The sequence below is a fragment of the Amphibalanus amphitrite genome, unplaced genomic scaffold (assembly GCF_019059575.1).
Source record: "Amphibalanus amphitrite isolate SeventyFive unplaced genomic scaffold, NRLGWU_Aamphi_draft 000183F_arrow, whole genome shotgun sequence".
NCBI lineage: Eukaryota > Metazoa > Arthropoda > Thecostraca > Balanomorpha > Balanidae > Amphibalanus > Amphibalanus amphitrite.
Window position 1 is genome coordinate 757,667 of NW_024881678.1, and position 16,582 is coordinate 774,248.

Consider the following 16,582-nt stretch of genomic DNA (forward strand, 5'->3'; position numbering starts at 1 on the left):
GGCTGAGAGACCTGCGTGACGCAGCACACGGGCAGGATGTCAGCACCAGCCACAATGCACACCGCCAGCGCTACCAGCACCTACGGAATGCGCTACACAGGTACCAACGCCAGGACGATAATTTGATGATCGCTACTGATAAATTATTGATTATTCTTTGCCAAAACCAGCCAGAAAACCAGCACCATGACCTAATATTAGGCCCAATATTATAAACATATTTAAGAGGGATTACTGTAAATGTCTGGGGATAAATGCAAATGCGGATGGGTTGGCTAGAATTAAGGAGCGGCAAATTCTGCCTTGTCCCTCTTTAATGATCCGATTGTTTAAAGCGACTTTCAATTTATCGTAGCATGGTGTTTAGCATCCTTAGGAAAGCTGTTTTCATGCCAGCAATTCCAGCACTTCTCAACAAATTTAGCGCCATGAAATAAAGCGATGATAGCTAACGTTATAAATACGGAAATAAAAATGGAGAAACGGTCTAAGAACTGTCACAATGATCATATTTTGCAATGACGGACGTAATGTATAAACGCCCTTTTTACACGTTTCTATGCTTATTTTTACGCCTGTAATTGCAGCGCAACTGAGACATTCATTGGTACTTTTGAAACAAAATTTAACATTTGCTATTTTATCGCCCAAAATTTCTCGTTCATGGATTCGCTAAGACCATGTGGTCGGTAGCAGATGCCAGCCAACGGAAACGTCTTCTCGCTAGCATAGCGCGAAGCCACTTGGGAGAGAAAGCTAGTTTCAAATCGCTTCGGCGATCACTAATAACTCATGACCTCGATGGCCTTTGACCTTTGCACTTTTTCCACGGCTAGTTTAAAACAATCTGGAAGGACAATGCACCCTAACGTTCACACGTGCACACCACATATAACGTATATGTGGCCTCGGAGGTCACGTTGCTGGATTATCTTACCTCGTTAGAAGTGTCCTATCCAAAGTGAGGTCGGCTCGTGATGACTAGTTGAACTCTGATTCGCACACGCAGAGTCCAGCACACCTCTGACCACCACTGGACAGACACCGCCTGTCTCGTGCGACACCGAGCCCACAATGCCCCGGGGGACGGTGGACGGTGTCAAAGTCAACCCGCCGCGGGGTGAAAGGTCGACCGGCCTCCCGGGGGTCGCCCCCCCGGACTCAGATGCGTGACCTGGAGAAAGTGTGCGGGGCATTGCGACGGAGCGGCGGTGGTGGAACAATGCGCCAACACTGTCACGGTGCCTGCCCTCGTCGTCGCCGCTATTATCTCCGTGGTGCGTTACGTCACGGCCGCGCCGGAAATGCCCGCAATCAGCGCGAATACTGTACCGACCGACCCAGGGACGATCCGGGGTCTTCCGGTGACGGGCGGCTGGGTTTGACCTGTCACTGGATCCGGCTCAATCAGCAGTGGGGCACGGCCATGCGCCGCCCCGCGGCGGGTATTTGTTTTGGTGCAGCTCGGCTGAAATTTCCATTTCATGGCCACGATTTTTACGCTTAATCACGATTATGTGAGATAAGACTTGCTTGATCTACGCCACGTGAAACGGAAGTCAGAAATCACTGTAGATTTTATCGCAGTTGCAGCAACAAATGATGTAACACGCTGGTAACTCACGGATCGTTGATTCTCACTGGAAAGAGGCAGGCGATTACGCATTGCAATCAACGAAGCCGAGCGCCGGTGGCACAACATCGTGCAGTTGACGTGGCACAATGTCACACCTCAGCAGGGGCCCACCGCACGCCGGCTGCGTAACAAGAGAAAGGCGCGCACAGTAGGCACTGCAAGTGGCCGTCAAAAACAATTAGAACCCATTTACTTCATTTCAAAACAATAAAGCTTTGCTCTAATGAAACAAAGCTGCCCTAAATTACGCATTATTTTGAAGTCGAGGTATTTGCTTCAAAAGTCATTTAAACCTTTAAGTCACAAGCCATTCGGTACGTAACGCCATTCGGTACGTAACGCCATTCGGTACGTAACGCCATTCGGTACGTAACGGGGTAAATGTGGCCTGACTGGTGATTCTGACAATATGTAAACTCTACGCAAAGGTATGACATGTCAATACGTTTTTTTTTTTTGGTAGACTTAATTATAAAAAGTACCTACCTATTTTGCAGAACAATGTAAAACTCACTATATTCGTGGTTTTTGTAGTTCTGAATGACTAAAGAGCTGATGGAATCGGAATATACCGGCTTCCCCTACAAGCTGCCGTTTCTACAGGAAAGAGAAATGGGAGAGCTTCTATGAGAAAACTTCTACGGGCTCAACCTTTGACCAGCCATGCACGGCCAACATAGTTATATTAAAGGGTCAAATTTGATGCTCATTTGTGAGAACTCGTGGACGCAACGCTGCAATGCTGGAAACGCTACAGTGTCTTGTGGAGGACTTATTTTCCCTCGCATCTGGGAAGCTATGTACGGAATACGGCCGTGGGCTACTTAGCGAGCGATGAGCGAGACGAATGAGCAAGCAAATGTATGTTTTATGGGAAAACCACAGAATAAACGGCCTGTCCGACCCGTCACGCTTCGAGAGCCAATCGCCGTGACCACTCGACCGATCTACCAGTGGTCTTTGGTATCAGATGGCCCACTGGCCACCGACACAGCCCTAGTTTTACCGAACAAATGTAGGTGGTTTCGAGTCGCGCTTCACCATAGAGATACAAAGCGAGTGCCACTATTAAAAGTGCTCAGAAGTGTGGTTTTGCAATATCGTGGCAGCAGGTCGACCGATTTGGCTCAATTTGGGCGTGTGCACTGTGCAGCACACCAACAGGCACACCAAATGTACGTGCTCCTTCAAAGCGCAGGAGAGGGATGCACTCGTTTACGCACATTGCATGCCCCTGCGTTTGTAGTAATAAGCTAGCGCGGCGGATCGCGCCCGAAATTAGTGTGATGGTGGGGTACTGCTGCAAGATCGACCTCCACATGACGACGAAATTCTACGAAACGTCACTAATACTAATGACGTCGTTAGCCACATGTGAGAAAGCTAGATCCGTCAGATCCACACACATGTCTAGTGGTCACCCTCCACTTCACTGTGGTTCATTGCTTTCACGTCTATGTGACAGCGCCTGAGTGCATAGTTTTACTTCTAATGCCGTCCATGGCCCTATCGACAGCGCCTTTGTGGATAGCTCTCCTTCCATTGCCGCCCAGTACGGTTTATTGTTGTACATTATATTATTCATTTTTGTGCATTCATTGTTGTTTTTCATTGTTGTATTTGTGACAGCGTCTGTGTGTCAGGTTTTGCCGTCCGGTGCAGTTTCATTTATGGCCTGCCTGTGTGAGTGTGTAGGCAGTTTTGTTTCAATCGTCTTCAAGTGTGGTTATTTTCTTTGTGACAGTGCCTGTGTAGAAAGTTTTGCTTTTAGTGTCGTGCAGTACGGTTGTTTTATTTGTGACAGCTCCCGTGAAGCGTTGTAGGGAGCTTTGCCTCCAGTGTCGTACAAAAACGGGCTTCTCAGGCGCGTCCACTTGTCATGTAGGATTCTCGTTGGCAATCACGAAAAAGACTTCCTAGGAAGACCTCTGAACTTCAACGCTTCTTGATATTGCACGCACGTCTCTGTGCAGCCTATTGATTTGCACAGCTGGCAATTTTAATTTTCCCAAGGAAATGAAAAAGGTGGTGTAAGTTCCTACATTTCTGGCAGTGGTTTGCTGCGTCCTCCACAACACTATTTATTGACTCGGCCACGGGCTCGGGTTCCCTCGAGTTCGGGTTCGAGGCCACACTAGTTTCCTCCACATCCTGCACGTCTGAGACTATAAACTCGCGCACTCCCACACCATCCAGGAACGCTTCGGGCCATGGAAGAGAGAGTGGCCATGTGCCCGCGGGGAGCGAGGGGTAGAAGTCGAGTAGTTAAAACAGAAACTGGCTCCCGCGCTGGTGACTGACCCTATATAATTGGGATTAGCCGTTTTCACGACGGGCTATCCGGCGAATGCACCTGATTTGACCAAATCTGCACCTAATTTCTTTTAAAGCAAATATCTTCATTCACAACTTCATTCAGACAAGGAAGACATCGACCTCACCGTGAGGATCTGCCAGATTTGGAGGCAACTGCCGAAGACGGAAGCTAACAGGAACCAGCTGCTGGTCTGCGATCAACCAAGAAGTGACGCAGAAGTGACGAAGATAGTCGTAAACCGAGATGTCGAACTGACCGGAAGTCGTTTACAATGATAGCCACGACGTCCTTAGGAGCCTCCTTCCAGAGATGTATGCGACGGTCTTCAATCTATTTGCTGGAAAGTGTGGAAACATGGTAACTGATAAGTGAGACAGACACTCAAGACAGTGCTGTCCATCGAAAGTCAGGAAGCAGACACCCCAGCCACTGGTGCAACCCGATCGAGGACCGACAAGAGGCCAAAGCTCAGCAGGGTCAAGAAGATGTAAGGCGGGGAAGTAAGGTCGCTGATGAAATTGGGAGGGCAGGCGAAGCGAAGTGACACTTGAAGGGGTGTTTTGTGACGTTGGTTTGAATCGTGACGTTTGGATGGTTCGTTGTGACAGGACTGGTATCGATTAGCATGTAAATAAAGAGATCAAACTCCCATGTATGTACAAGTACTTTTTGTGGATGAGAGTGAGAAATCATAATCAAATCAGTGGCATACGTTCCCTCACCACGGTGAGGAAAGTGTAACCAGCAACGTTTAGTAAAATAAGTTGCCATTATGCAAAAATGCAGCAATAAACACGAGCACGGCTAGTCGATTGCTTCTTTATAAGTTTCATTCACATAAACCAATATTTTTTGTTGCCTGTGAGAGGAGATATCGAAATATGGGCACGATATATTCGGTTCTGTTTTCGGCCTCTTACTGCAGCCACCGGAATCCTGTTTCCAATCCAGTACTACTGTTATCTGTGCTTCATTTTATGAATTTATTTCAGTGTTTTAATCGATGATATACTCTCTGATAATATGACAAAGCAGGCATATAAGCAATTAGTGCAACCCTAGCTGATAGCTGCTAAGAGACACACTGAACCTGATTTGACCAAATCTGCACCTAATCTGTACCAGCTGTGCACCAAATGTGTACCAGATGGTCGTCGTGAAAACGGCTAATATCTAGAAACGACCAGTAGTCACCTAATATCGTGCTATAGGAAGTGATTATTCCTTATTATCGATTATTGTTAAGTTTATTAGGCAATTGCTTTGAGGGTGGGCCGTGAGGCTTTTTCTTGATAAGCAGATAAGTTGATAAACACATACGTTTCGATCACGATTGTATTTAAATAAATACTGAATAATTTAAATCGCTTCATCCTCCAGCACACACATACAGGTAGGCAGTCAATGGCATTTATGAAGAGTGATTGAGCACATGACTAAAACAAACGATAAGAAGACAACGGACTCAACAAAACAAAGACATGGGGACACTACACAAAAATACAAGACAAATGAGAATATCAGGTACACAGAGACGTTGGACAATAACTGTGAGGACACGGGACACGGACTGTGAGGACACGAGGCATGGTCACGGACTGTGAGGACATAACGCAACGGACTGTGAGGACATAATACAACAAACTGTGAGGATATAATACAACAGACTGTGAGGACAAAATACAACAGACTGTGAGGACATAATACAACGGACCGTGAGGACATTTAATACGGTTTGTGAGGACACAGGACACGGACTGTGAGGACACAGGACACATACAACGGGGACAACAGATAGCACTAACGGTGAGAACGATGCCACGGCTAGACGAGAACAGACGGCTCCTGGGTGCCGTTAACACATGACAAAAGACATGTTGTACACTTTTGCTGATTGGGTTAATTATTACAAGAAACACAACAAGGGACATGACCTATACTTACAGTTTGAGCTAAGTGCCGAGCTAGGTAATGCAAAAATGTGCCAGTGGGGTTATGGGGACGGGAACAACTGCTACGACAAACTATGGAAGCTAATTGGTATGCGTGGTTATGTGGGTGCACACCGGTGAGCAGTCGTGACATTATCAATTACGGTACAACTGTGCCTTGTGGAACAACAAACGAGCACACAAAACACATCACATGTTACAATTAACACAAGGACAACGATCATAGACGTGCGGATATCAACAAACAGCAAAACGGATAGAACAAACAGTAATAAATAACAAATAAAACACGTAACAAAGCAAGCGTTTGCATCAGAAGCATGAGCACAAACTATGCCAGACGCCTAACCAACAACTGGGACAAAACAAACCGTCAACAATGTAACAATCCGTGTCAAGGCCGACACGCATGACGACAGAGTTAAACGTCGGAAAGTCTGAGCGCGAGATAGCACCGTATGAAGAAATTCCTGCTCGCTGTCCACCATTGGCACAAACAGATAACAAGACCTCTGGCGGAACAGCTGCCGTTCGAGCTGGCTGTAGCGGGTTAAAGACTCCGCGCTCAGACAGATTGGTAAGTAAGGTAACCGAGAGAGAGAGAGAGAGCCGGTCGCTCAACCGGAATGAACACTCGCCCATCCGTGAGAACAGAGCTAGAGAGAAGACGATGGGTGTGACATTACAGGGAACGGGTGCTGGTGGCTCTCCCCAGCGAGGACGACCTGCCTCCTCCGAGATCCGACCTCAGTCGTCCGATCGCCGCGCGGCCCGGACGGTCGGGCCTGGCCCCCGCCGACCGATGCGCCGTCACTAGCCTACGACAGAGAGGTAGGCGGCTCACACCTGAATAGCTTCTCGCACTGGCCCTTGCTGTAGCCCCCGGTGGCAGCCTTCTTCAGCACCCGTGCGTTGCTCTGCATCGAGAGTGGCACGTAGGTCTCCGCCAGACTGAGGGACAGAGCAGGCAGTTAGTCGGTTAGTGGCACGGACAATCTCCCGACACATGTAGTAAAGCGCTACATACAATGCATGGCAACAGTGGAAATAAAGGGCGCTAAGTCACCCTGGACACTGTAACAGCGACACGAAAAAGGCAATCTAAAGACTAGGCAGGAAGAGCTGAAAGCAATAAAGCTACAACTGCGAGATGTATCGCGTCGATAGTGGTGATCAAGTCGTTTTGGCACCGTTGCTGGCTGCCTGCGCGGAAAAGTACTAGCGTTGCTCTGTCCGACTCAATTTTGAGCCGACGCCCCTGCAGTAAACAATTAACGTTTGCCATTGCAGTCTCCGCCCAGCGATAAACACTGTCGGTGGGACGAGAAAGTGCGCTCCGTCTCCCGTTCGGGGTGGGCCATTATAAACTGGGGTGTTTTCGCCCTGAACTGCTCCATTTCACAGTGGAATACTAACGAGCCGCGCCCGGAGAGCGGCGGGCCAGGCGGCGCGGCGGGTCGGCCGGCGGCGTCGGCACACCGTTAGGTGGACGCTCGGCGGTCCGACGTCCGTCCGTGCCTGCCCGCCTCTGACCCACATCGGCGGGCAGCGCCGGCGGCCCGCCGCGCGGCCGTTCCCACCTCGCACCGCCATTTCACGGTAGAGCAGAACGGTCTGCATCCTGATGGCCCTCAACCAGGTCATGCAACGCGACCGGGCTCTCTCCTCTCTTTCTCCCCCTCTTTCTCTCTCCCGTGAACCTCCATCTGTCTCTCTCACTGACCCTTCCAGAGTCTCATTTGCACAGCGCGGCGGCGGCCTATGCGGAAGTTTGCGTTCCACTTTAGAAGTTGATGAGCATTAACCTGTCTTTATCGGCTTCAATGCCATCTCAATGAGTATGTTTGCGTTAGTCAATGTAGCAAATTAACTGATAAGCGACACGACCTTCCGGGCAAATCAAGTTTTCATTATATCTCACGCTGAATGCACGCTGGCTAGTTTTGTTTCAAAATCCTGTGACCAAGCCAAACATCCAGCCTGTAAATGTAATGTCGCCGGCATTTTGCCGGTGACGTCAGTCTCGAGAGATGACTTGTTCTTGACCTAACTCAATATGACTGATGTTTTCCTCATGCGCTTCTCAAAGTTTTCGAGTTCCCAATGATAGATAACCAGCGATTCAGCAGTCGAAATTCCATCGTCGGAGCGGCGTTGGAATACAAATCACCAAACACGCTATCACTTTATAACGGTAAAGGGAAGAGGCGTAAGATATACCTTTAAAAGGAGCATTGACATGCTCCGGACACTGATAGCCTACCACGCCGCAACGTCTCTCACCTGAGCAGAGTCTCCTTTCCGGGGAAGTTGTAGGTGCGCCCCAGAGTGCCGAGGTCGCAGAGCGCGCGCGGGATGCACTCCTCCGACTCCAGCACGTCGATGTACATGTAGAAGATGCGCTCCAGTTCGCTGCGCCACTCGGTGAGCTTCTCCAGCGCCGGCGAGTCGTCGTTGCTTCGCTTGTTGGTGTTGGTGTAGATCATACCGACGACGGCAGCGATCAGCAGCAGGATACCGCCGATCACCACAATCGGCAGGATGATGGATCCGAGGGTGCCGAGCAGGCCCGGTCCGCCGCCGCCGCTGCTCACGTGGTGGACAGGGTAGCGGTGCGGCTTCTCCTGCACCGGGTAGTAGTAGTAGTAGAGGTTGCCGGTTGAGCCGCCGCCGTAGGTGGTGCTCGGCGCGCTGTAGGACGAGCTCGCCGGAGCGCTGTAGGAGGACGACACAGCTGACGCGTAGCCGCCGCCGCTGCTGCCGTGGCTGCTGCTGCCGTGACTGCTGCCATGGCTGCTGCTGCCGATCGAGGCGTACGAGCTGCCTCCGGAGTGGTCGCCGTGACCTCCACCGCCGTGACCCCCTCCGTGACCCCCTCCGTGACCGTGTGAGCCGTCACGGGCCTGCGCGGGGATCGGGGCCTTGGCGAGCCTCGACGACGCCTCCTCGGCAGCGGCGGCCGAGACCAGGCCGGTCACACACACTATAACCAACAGCCCCCTCATCCTGCGGGAATATACACAGAACGGTCACACACACTACAACCAACAGCCCCCTCATCCTGCGGAAACATACAGAGTCACACAGCACAACCAACAGCCCCATCGGCTCTAATACCATGGAGGGCATGAGCCGGTGAGAGGTCGCACTGTTCACATGCCACTCCCGGGGTGTGTCGGAGGGGGAAAAGACGGTGTTTAGTCCACAATGGCAATGCTGCTGTACCCTGGGAGCTTGTCTTTAGTTAAGTATTTAAATTAATTTGACGTACTTTGTAGTAGTTAGATACGAAATTCATTCCAAATTGTCACCTATGTTTAAGTGATTTCCTATGAAAGGCAGACGAATGAATGCTTGCATGTGTGCAAACAAAAATCTCACGGAAGTTTGACCCTAGAAGGAACATGCCATTTGGACATATTCGTGTTCACTGACCTCGAGCGACCTCGAATGACCTTTGGTCAACGCATTCATTAAAACGGTTCTGATCATGCATGACGTAGCGGCCGGTCGTTATTCGCTGGATACCGTAACGGTTATGTCGGTCAGCCGTTGCAATAGGATTAGCAATGGGTTCATTGCATTAGCATCAACAGTTGAACGGGCATGCTTGAGCTACTGCGTGGCGGCACAGTTCATCGGCTGGGTAGGAATAAATATATATTCTATCCATGTAACAAGCTAGAAGAGACCCTACTTCAACAACGCGATGTAAAAATGAGATCAATAGTCGAGGATGACCTTATTGTTATCTGGTTATACGTGCAAAATAATAAATGATCATTTGTTATTAACACACACCATATTGGGAGGTGGTGTGGGTATGGGGGCTTCAACGTTCCCAATGAATAACAGTCATGAGCGGCTTTGACCTATCAATATTTTCTGCACGAGTTGTTAACAGTTGTTTGAAAATGGTTTTGCTGTAGTTCGTGTCTACTGAGTACTGTATCAGAGATTTGCACCCGCGACCCCATGCCATACTTTTGTGTCCACAGTCCATGTGACGTCGGAGAAAAATCATCAAGAGCTTTTCGACAGTGATTACGAGCGAGCGAGCGCAGCGAGCGAAGTGAGTCTTTTCAATATAACGGAAAAATCTCAGTATGAGCGGCCCGGCCCGGCCCGGCCCGGCCCGGCCCGGCCCGGCCCGGCCCGGCCCGGCCCGGCCCGGCCCGGCCCGGCCTGTAACGCTTTTGAGAGGCTTATATCTCAGCAACCACTGGACCGATTGGCCTGCGGTCTTTTTTGTTGGGTAGCCCCATCCCTTCTACCCCGTAATTGACTACTTTTGATACATCTCAGTGACCGTCGTGGCACGTGCCACGTGAAAAGTCAAGGGTGTTCAAGATGTTTTGCAAAAGTAGTGATTTTGAGAGGCTCATATCTCAGCAGCCGCTTGGGCGATTGACTTGCGGTAATTTTTGTAGGGTAGCAGCATCCCTTATACCCAAAATAGGACACTCTCGATGCATGTGGGTCACCCCCAGCGCACGTGCAAAATATAACAATAAGAGGTGCCAAATTTGTTCCCATTTCAGTAACTCGGTAATTACTGGTGCGATTTCGCTGAAACTTGGCATACAGGTAGGCACCCACCAGGCAATGCATTCCCATGTGTTGCGGTTGAGGTGCTACTGCACGTGCGCACGTGCAGGGGGCGTTTCCAGATCTCGAGAACGGCTGGGCCGATTGCGCTCAAATTTGGTACACGGTTGGGGACCAGTTAGTAGGGTGCCGTGCAAAAGTCATTTTGGACCCCGTTTGCACGTGCGCACGTGCAGAATGCCGCTTCCAGATCTCAGGAACGGCTGGGCCGATTGCGTTCAAATTTGGCACACCGCTAGCGACCGGTTAGAAGGGTGCTTTGCGCAAGCCCGTTGGAAGTACCCTCTCGCCCTTCCGCACGTGCAGGGCTCACTATCTCGCTCGCTCGTTCTTCGCCCAAAAGGCGTTTTACTGGTTATTATAGTGGAAAATTTGAGTAACGAAATAACTTTGGATGTCCCCATCTCATCCATGCGAACTTGGTCTGCAACTTCACCCGGTCAATGACCATGACATAGAGGTCATATTTCAAGTAAACTTTTATGTGTCAAAGGTAAATACAGAAAGCCTTTCTTTCTAACCTACACAGAAAGTAAATACAGAAAGGTAAATACAAAAACGCTAATAAGCTGAATTTTAACCTAACCTTAAAACTCTTAAAACTGGCAAAAGTAGATACTTTCTGAATGCGTTTTGGAGACCTTTCGAAAGCGGCTCACCACTTGTCACTCCGAGAACCTGAAGCCGAAATAGTGAGGGACATATAGAAGCTCTCCAAATCCTGTAGAGCGTGAAAATCAGCGGGATAAAAGCAGGGCACAACAAAAAACTTTTTTCTGTTCCTCGAAATATATGTCGACAAGATATCGATAAAGGAAGACGTTGGTGCAAATTTCAATAAAAGGTAGTTTCATAAGACGCATGAAAACAATAATTGCAAAGCTACGCAAAAATAAGCGACATCGAAGAAGAGAAGAAGTTATCTAGAAATAAATATGCTTCCAATGCGTCCACTTCTGCCTTTCTGGATCGAACACGGAACAATTATCAGTCTCTTGGCCCTTGCCAAATTTATGCCACGTAAGCATGTTTTCCGATAATTGAAGCAAAAAGTCTACCGGCAAAAAGTCAGTTCTTAGACTGACGTTTTTAGTCTGACGCTCCTCAGCGAAGCTTAATGCTGTTCATGGTCACTACCGTTTCCAAACAAATGCTGACAATGTTACGGTAAGTGCCGTGCACACTACACAATACATCATTATAACTCTTTGTTTTTTTTTCTTTTTTAAGCGTGACTAATGGACAAATTCTGTGTACTTTACAACTGAAAGACAAACATTGAAATCGACCTTCATACCAAAAGGTCATAAAAGTGTTACCTTGCAACCATTATTTAAATCATGTGTTGCAAGCTTTGTTTCACAATTTTTGAGCATTTTATTATAATTTTTGGGCATTTAATCACGCTAATTACGGTAGCAGAACTGAAGCACGACTACCCCCACCGCTCACCACTCCGGACATATGATGGCACGGCGGTGTCGAAAGCAGCGCCTCGCCATTGTACGGAACACTGCACACCGCATTGGGAAATGTCTCGCACTGGACTGATTTCCACAACGATTTCTTGTAGTGATATCCATCTTCCACACACACACACAATTAGCACCTGATGTTCTCGCAAGGATGCACTGTCACGGTTGTGAATTGATGAACCAATGAGCACCGATGAGTCGCTACTCACCTAGCTACCTAGCTGGACGGCTCCCCGACTAGCAGTGTCGCTCTGCATGCAATGATGCACCATTTATACGGGCCTGGAGCTGCGGCCGGCAGCGAGAGTGCCTCGGCGCCGCCCGAATCGCGGCCAGGTGCCGCTCAACCGACCGCGCCTCAGCGCGCCATGAGAGCGCCGCGCTCCTACCGACACCACTGCACGCGCCGGACGCCGCCTCCGCGCCGACCGACCGCACGAAAAAAAATGCGCAATTGCAAGGGCGCTTGCTTGAGGCCTTGCATACACTTGGGAGACAAAAAGAGTAAAAACAAACTCAAAAGTTACCGTGAATAGTCCTGCATGCATGATACCCTTTAACAACTATGGCAATTTGCATTATTTTGCAATGCGGCACCTAGGTTTCAGGGTTGCAAAGTTCTGCAACTGCAGCGCTGTATCGAGTTGTTGCCATTTTTTTCGCCGTGCTGAAGCCGCGGCGGGTGTCGTCGGCCGCGTTTCGGCAGCGTGCAGGCCGCGGCGGCCGGCCATTTGGCTGGCCGGTAACGGTACACGATGGCGGTCAGGTCGGGCCGGCGCCCCGCACTCCATGGCAGGGCAGCTGACACACAGCCACAGGCCGGGCCTCTCACGGACGTCGTTCCGTGCAGCTGCAGGGGAGGCTGTTCTGCATTGGTAGCTCGGTCCGTACAGGGGCAGCAGAGTGCAGTGACACTGCACATCTGCAACAGCTGCAACCACAGCCACACAGGGACAGCAGCAGTGAAGTGACGCGCCACAGCTGCAGGGGAGGCTGCAGTGATAAGGTTCCTACAGGGGCAGCAGCAGTTCCGTGACATGCACAGCTGTGGGAGAGTCTTCTCTGCAGGAACAGAGGTCTCTGGGCATGAGCTGCAGTGCAGTGACCAGGATTCTATAGGAGCTCAGCCGCCATGAGTGCTGTGGCAGAGGTCCGCTGACACAGCGGCAGCTGCAGTGCAGACGCAGCGCAGTGACAGGAATCTACTGACACATCAGCATGGGGTAGTTGCAGTACAGTGACACTCGACAGCTGCAAACAGTGCTTGACCTGCACTGGTAGAGATCCCTGCAGATGCAGCTGCAGCGCAGGTATCCGCAATGACTACCGCTCAACAAGGCAGGAGCTGTATACTGCTTTGAAAACATTGAATACACGATTCCGACACCACGAAACGTCAACAACTTGTATATGCTCACGCACATAGGTACCTAACTATAATTCTGACCTTCCTGCCCTCTCAAAATGGTCATGGCCTAAAAATGAATAAGCAGGTACGCGTAAGCCGTTTAGCCGTACCTATAATTACTGTTAAGTGTGGGCTTACTCCGGGACGAATTCACCTGTGTCACTCTATAGAAGGATCAGTTTTTTAGCACTCCTCTCTGACTCAGAAACTCAGAGTCAGTTCTAACTTCCGGGCCACAAAGCAGAAATGACAGGCTTTTTATTGAATTTAGAAGTGCCCCTGGCCCTGCACTCTAAAACTGGTCTACAATATTTTGTGTTACAAAAGATGCATGCATACGTATCAATTTTAGCAATAAGTCTTCGTAATAAAGCTTTTCATACATGCTCAAATCGTGCCTAAGCTCTCATGAGCATCATGAGTCGGCAATCTATTAACGAATGCAGGTGTGCCTCGTTTAGCAAGGAGCCGTTCAAAGCGTGCGGCCCACGGGCCTCCTTCGCTGGTGCCGGGGCCCGCCCAGGAAACGGATCCGCCCGCCCCGGGTGATTTCGGCGAAAGTCGGGGTAGGGAGGCCCGCGTTCCAGGGACCGCAGTTAGCCCACCCCGGTGTGACTCCCTCTGACGGGGAGGGGTGCGAGGGAGGAAGGTGGGCGGCTCGGGGCACGCCGAAACGGGCGACGAGTGCGAACGCAAGCGGTGTGATTAGTCTTGGTCTGGAATTTGTCTATAACCATGCCATTCATAGGAATTTGCATTATTGACTGATTACGTTGCGCGATCAGTAATGCCAAATGATTTGCACCCTTTCATTAGGTATGTTCAGCGTAACTACGTTATGACTCATTACCAGAAATGAGTTTAATGTGAAAAGACAAACATTTTTCAGCATCGGCATTCGGCACCACATGTCAACGTTACCAAAAAAGGTAAATAGCGGAATACGCCCGTCGCTTAATCGTGGCCCAAAAGGTACCAGGAAGATTTTGGCTTTTCAAAAATGTTTCCAGAAGACAGCGCTCCGGGCCTTCCTTCCCAGGGGATTGAAAGGAGGAGGATACTGATTCACATGTCTCTCGTATCCTCCTTTCTGAAGGACGCGGCGGCACGAGCTATCGTCATAAATCACAAACGCTAGACAGTTACCTGATCATGCCTGGATCGCGTTTCCACTCCGGACGAGACTCGCGGCAGCCGCGGGTCCTCATTGGTCGGCCGGCGGCGGTGTCATCTCTCCCCGGCGGTGAGTCGACGCTCTGTATTGGCCGCTGGCGCAGTTCGGTAGTTTATCAGACCACGGGCGTAGGAACGTCATGAAAAGTGGGTGGGCCACCCTGTCAAGGGGCCTCCTTTTCCAGGGGGCCTCCTATTTTCAGGGGCCTCCAACTTTTGCCTCGTCCTGCTGGCTGCTTTCAAGTATGACCTCCAAATCTAGCTTCTGAGATCGGGCAGATGTACCCAGGGGCGTAACCGCTTAAGCGAACAGTGCGGAAAGTCCGCACCATTTTTGAAACTTATTCCCCCTCCATTTTTTTTAGAATCTATTTGCCGCAACCGGCGCATGACCCCTGAAAACCCTTACGCAAATGTCTTCCTCGTTTCCCAGGTGCCCCCATTAGCTTCATAAGCGCCCTCTTTGGTATATAAGCGCCCTATGTATAGTCATCAGAGACATCCCTATGTCCCACAGTCGCCCCGTTGTTGCATACAATGTGCGCTTATCATAGGCGTCTCTCTTTTATGGACACTTGAAGGCGCCTCTCTTTGCCATGCCGGCGCCCCTGTTTCTTATGAATGCACCCCCATGGCATTGATCAATTGCAGTCGCAGACCTCTATTGCATGTGGACGCCCATATATGTAGGCCTCAGAGGCACCCCTCTTTCGCATTGAGGCGCCCCTATGGGCTTCATAGGCGCCCCTCTATTGCACGTAGGTGCCCTACTGTCTCAGAACCGCTCCCATTTGGCATGCAGACGCCCATCTTTCGACGGAGGGGCCTCTGTGGTTCTTAGAGACGGCATGTTGCTCCCAGACGCAGATGGGGCTCTCGGAGTCGACAGTGTGGGACCTTCAGTCGCTGATGGATGCCCGCCAGGCGCCAGATGTGGACCCTCGGAGACGCCGGTATGGGGCCATCAGAGATGCCGGTATGTGGCCCTTAGAGACACCGGTTTGGAACCCTCAGATACTTCAGTGTGAAGCCTTTACAAATACAATTGCTGGTGTGGAGCTAGGAATGCGCTGGCTTAAATCCCTCAGAGGCCGGTACATGGACATTAGAGCTCAGTGAGAGCTTGTGTGGTGCCTTCAGTGGCCTTGTGGAGCCGTTAGACATCAACATGGTGCTCTCAGGAGCCGTTGAGTCCTCAGAGTCACCGGTGTGGGGCCTTCAGAGCTCCGAGATACTGGTGTGGGACCCTCAGAGGTGTCGGTGTGGGTCCTTCAGATATACCTATAGAGCCTTGAGATACACAGGTGTGGTGGCCCACTGAGGCGCCGGTGTGGGGCCCCCAGAGCCACCGATATAGGGCCCTAAGAGACACTAGTATGACCCTCAAAGGCGCCGCTGTGTGGCGCTCATTAACACTGGTGTGGAGCCATCACAGGCGGGTGGAGCTGTTAGAGGCCGGAAAGGGCCCTTTAGATGCCTACAAGGAGCCTTCAGAAGCCGGCGTGGCACCCTTATGGGGATAAGCGTGTCTACTTAGGAGCCCTTGAGGTGCTCTCATGAGCTCTGTGGGGCCCTACCGAGCCGAAATATGGCCACGGCCAGTTGCCGCCGCATGGCTCTTCGGACTATCATTCTCAGGGGCCTCATCTGCCTAGTTTGAATAGAAGGGCCTCTCAGACAATCAGTATCATGGGCCTCCTCTGGCTAGTATAAATAGAAGGGCCTGTTAGACGATCAGTCCTAGGGGCCTCTTCTGGTTAGTATAAATAGAAGAGCCTCTTAGACCACAAATCTCAGGGGGCTCCTGTGGACAGTATAAATAAAAGGGCCTCTCAGACCATCAGTCTCGGGGGCCTCCCTGGAAAAGTGTAAATGTGGATAGAGGGCCCCCTCAGATTCATTGGGAGTGGACATCTCTGACTATCAGTCTCAGGGGCCTCTTGTGGCCAGTATGAATATAAGAGCCTCTCAGACCATCGGTCTCAGGGGCCTCTTCTGACTAGTTTGGATAGA

The 16,582-nt window shown here is 50.4% G+C and overlaps 1 protein-coding gene across 1 annotated transcript; it reads right to left on the reverse strand.

Annotated features, from left to right (window-relative positions):
• Nucleotides 1–5,274: 5,274 nt before the first annotated feature.
• LOC122384167 lies at nucleotides 5,275–12,323 on the reverse strand. The gene is made up of 3 exons (XM_043371242.1): nucleotides 12,198–12,323; nucleotides 8,189–8,911; nucleotides 5,275–6,856 (listed from the first exon to the last, which is right to left on the reverse strand). The coding sequence occupies exons 2-3, from the start codon at nucleotides 8,908–8,910 to the stop codon at nucleotides 6,724–6,726; spliced, it is 855 nt and encodes a 284-aa protein (XP_043227177.1). The 5' UTR covers nucleotide 8,911; nucleotides 12,198–12,323; the 3' UTR covers nucleotides 5,275–6,723.
• Between the last annotated feature and the right edge of the window lie 4,259 nt (nucleotides 12,324–16,582).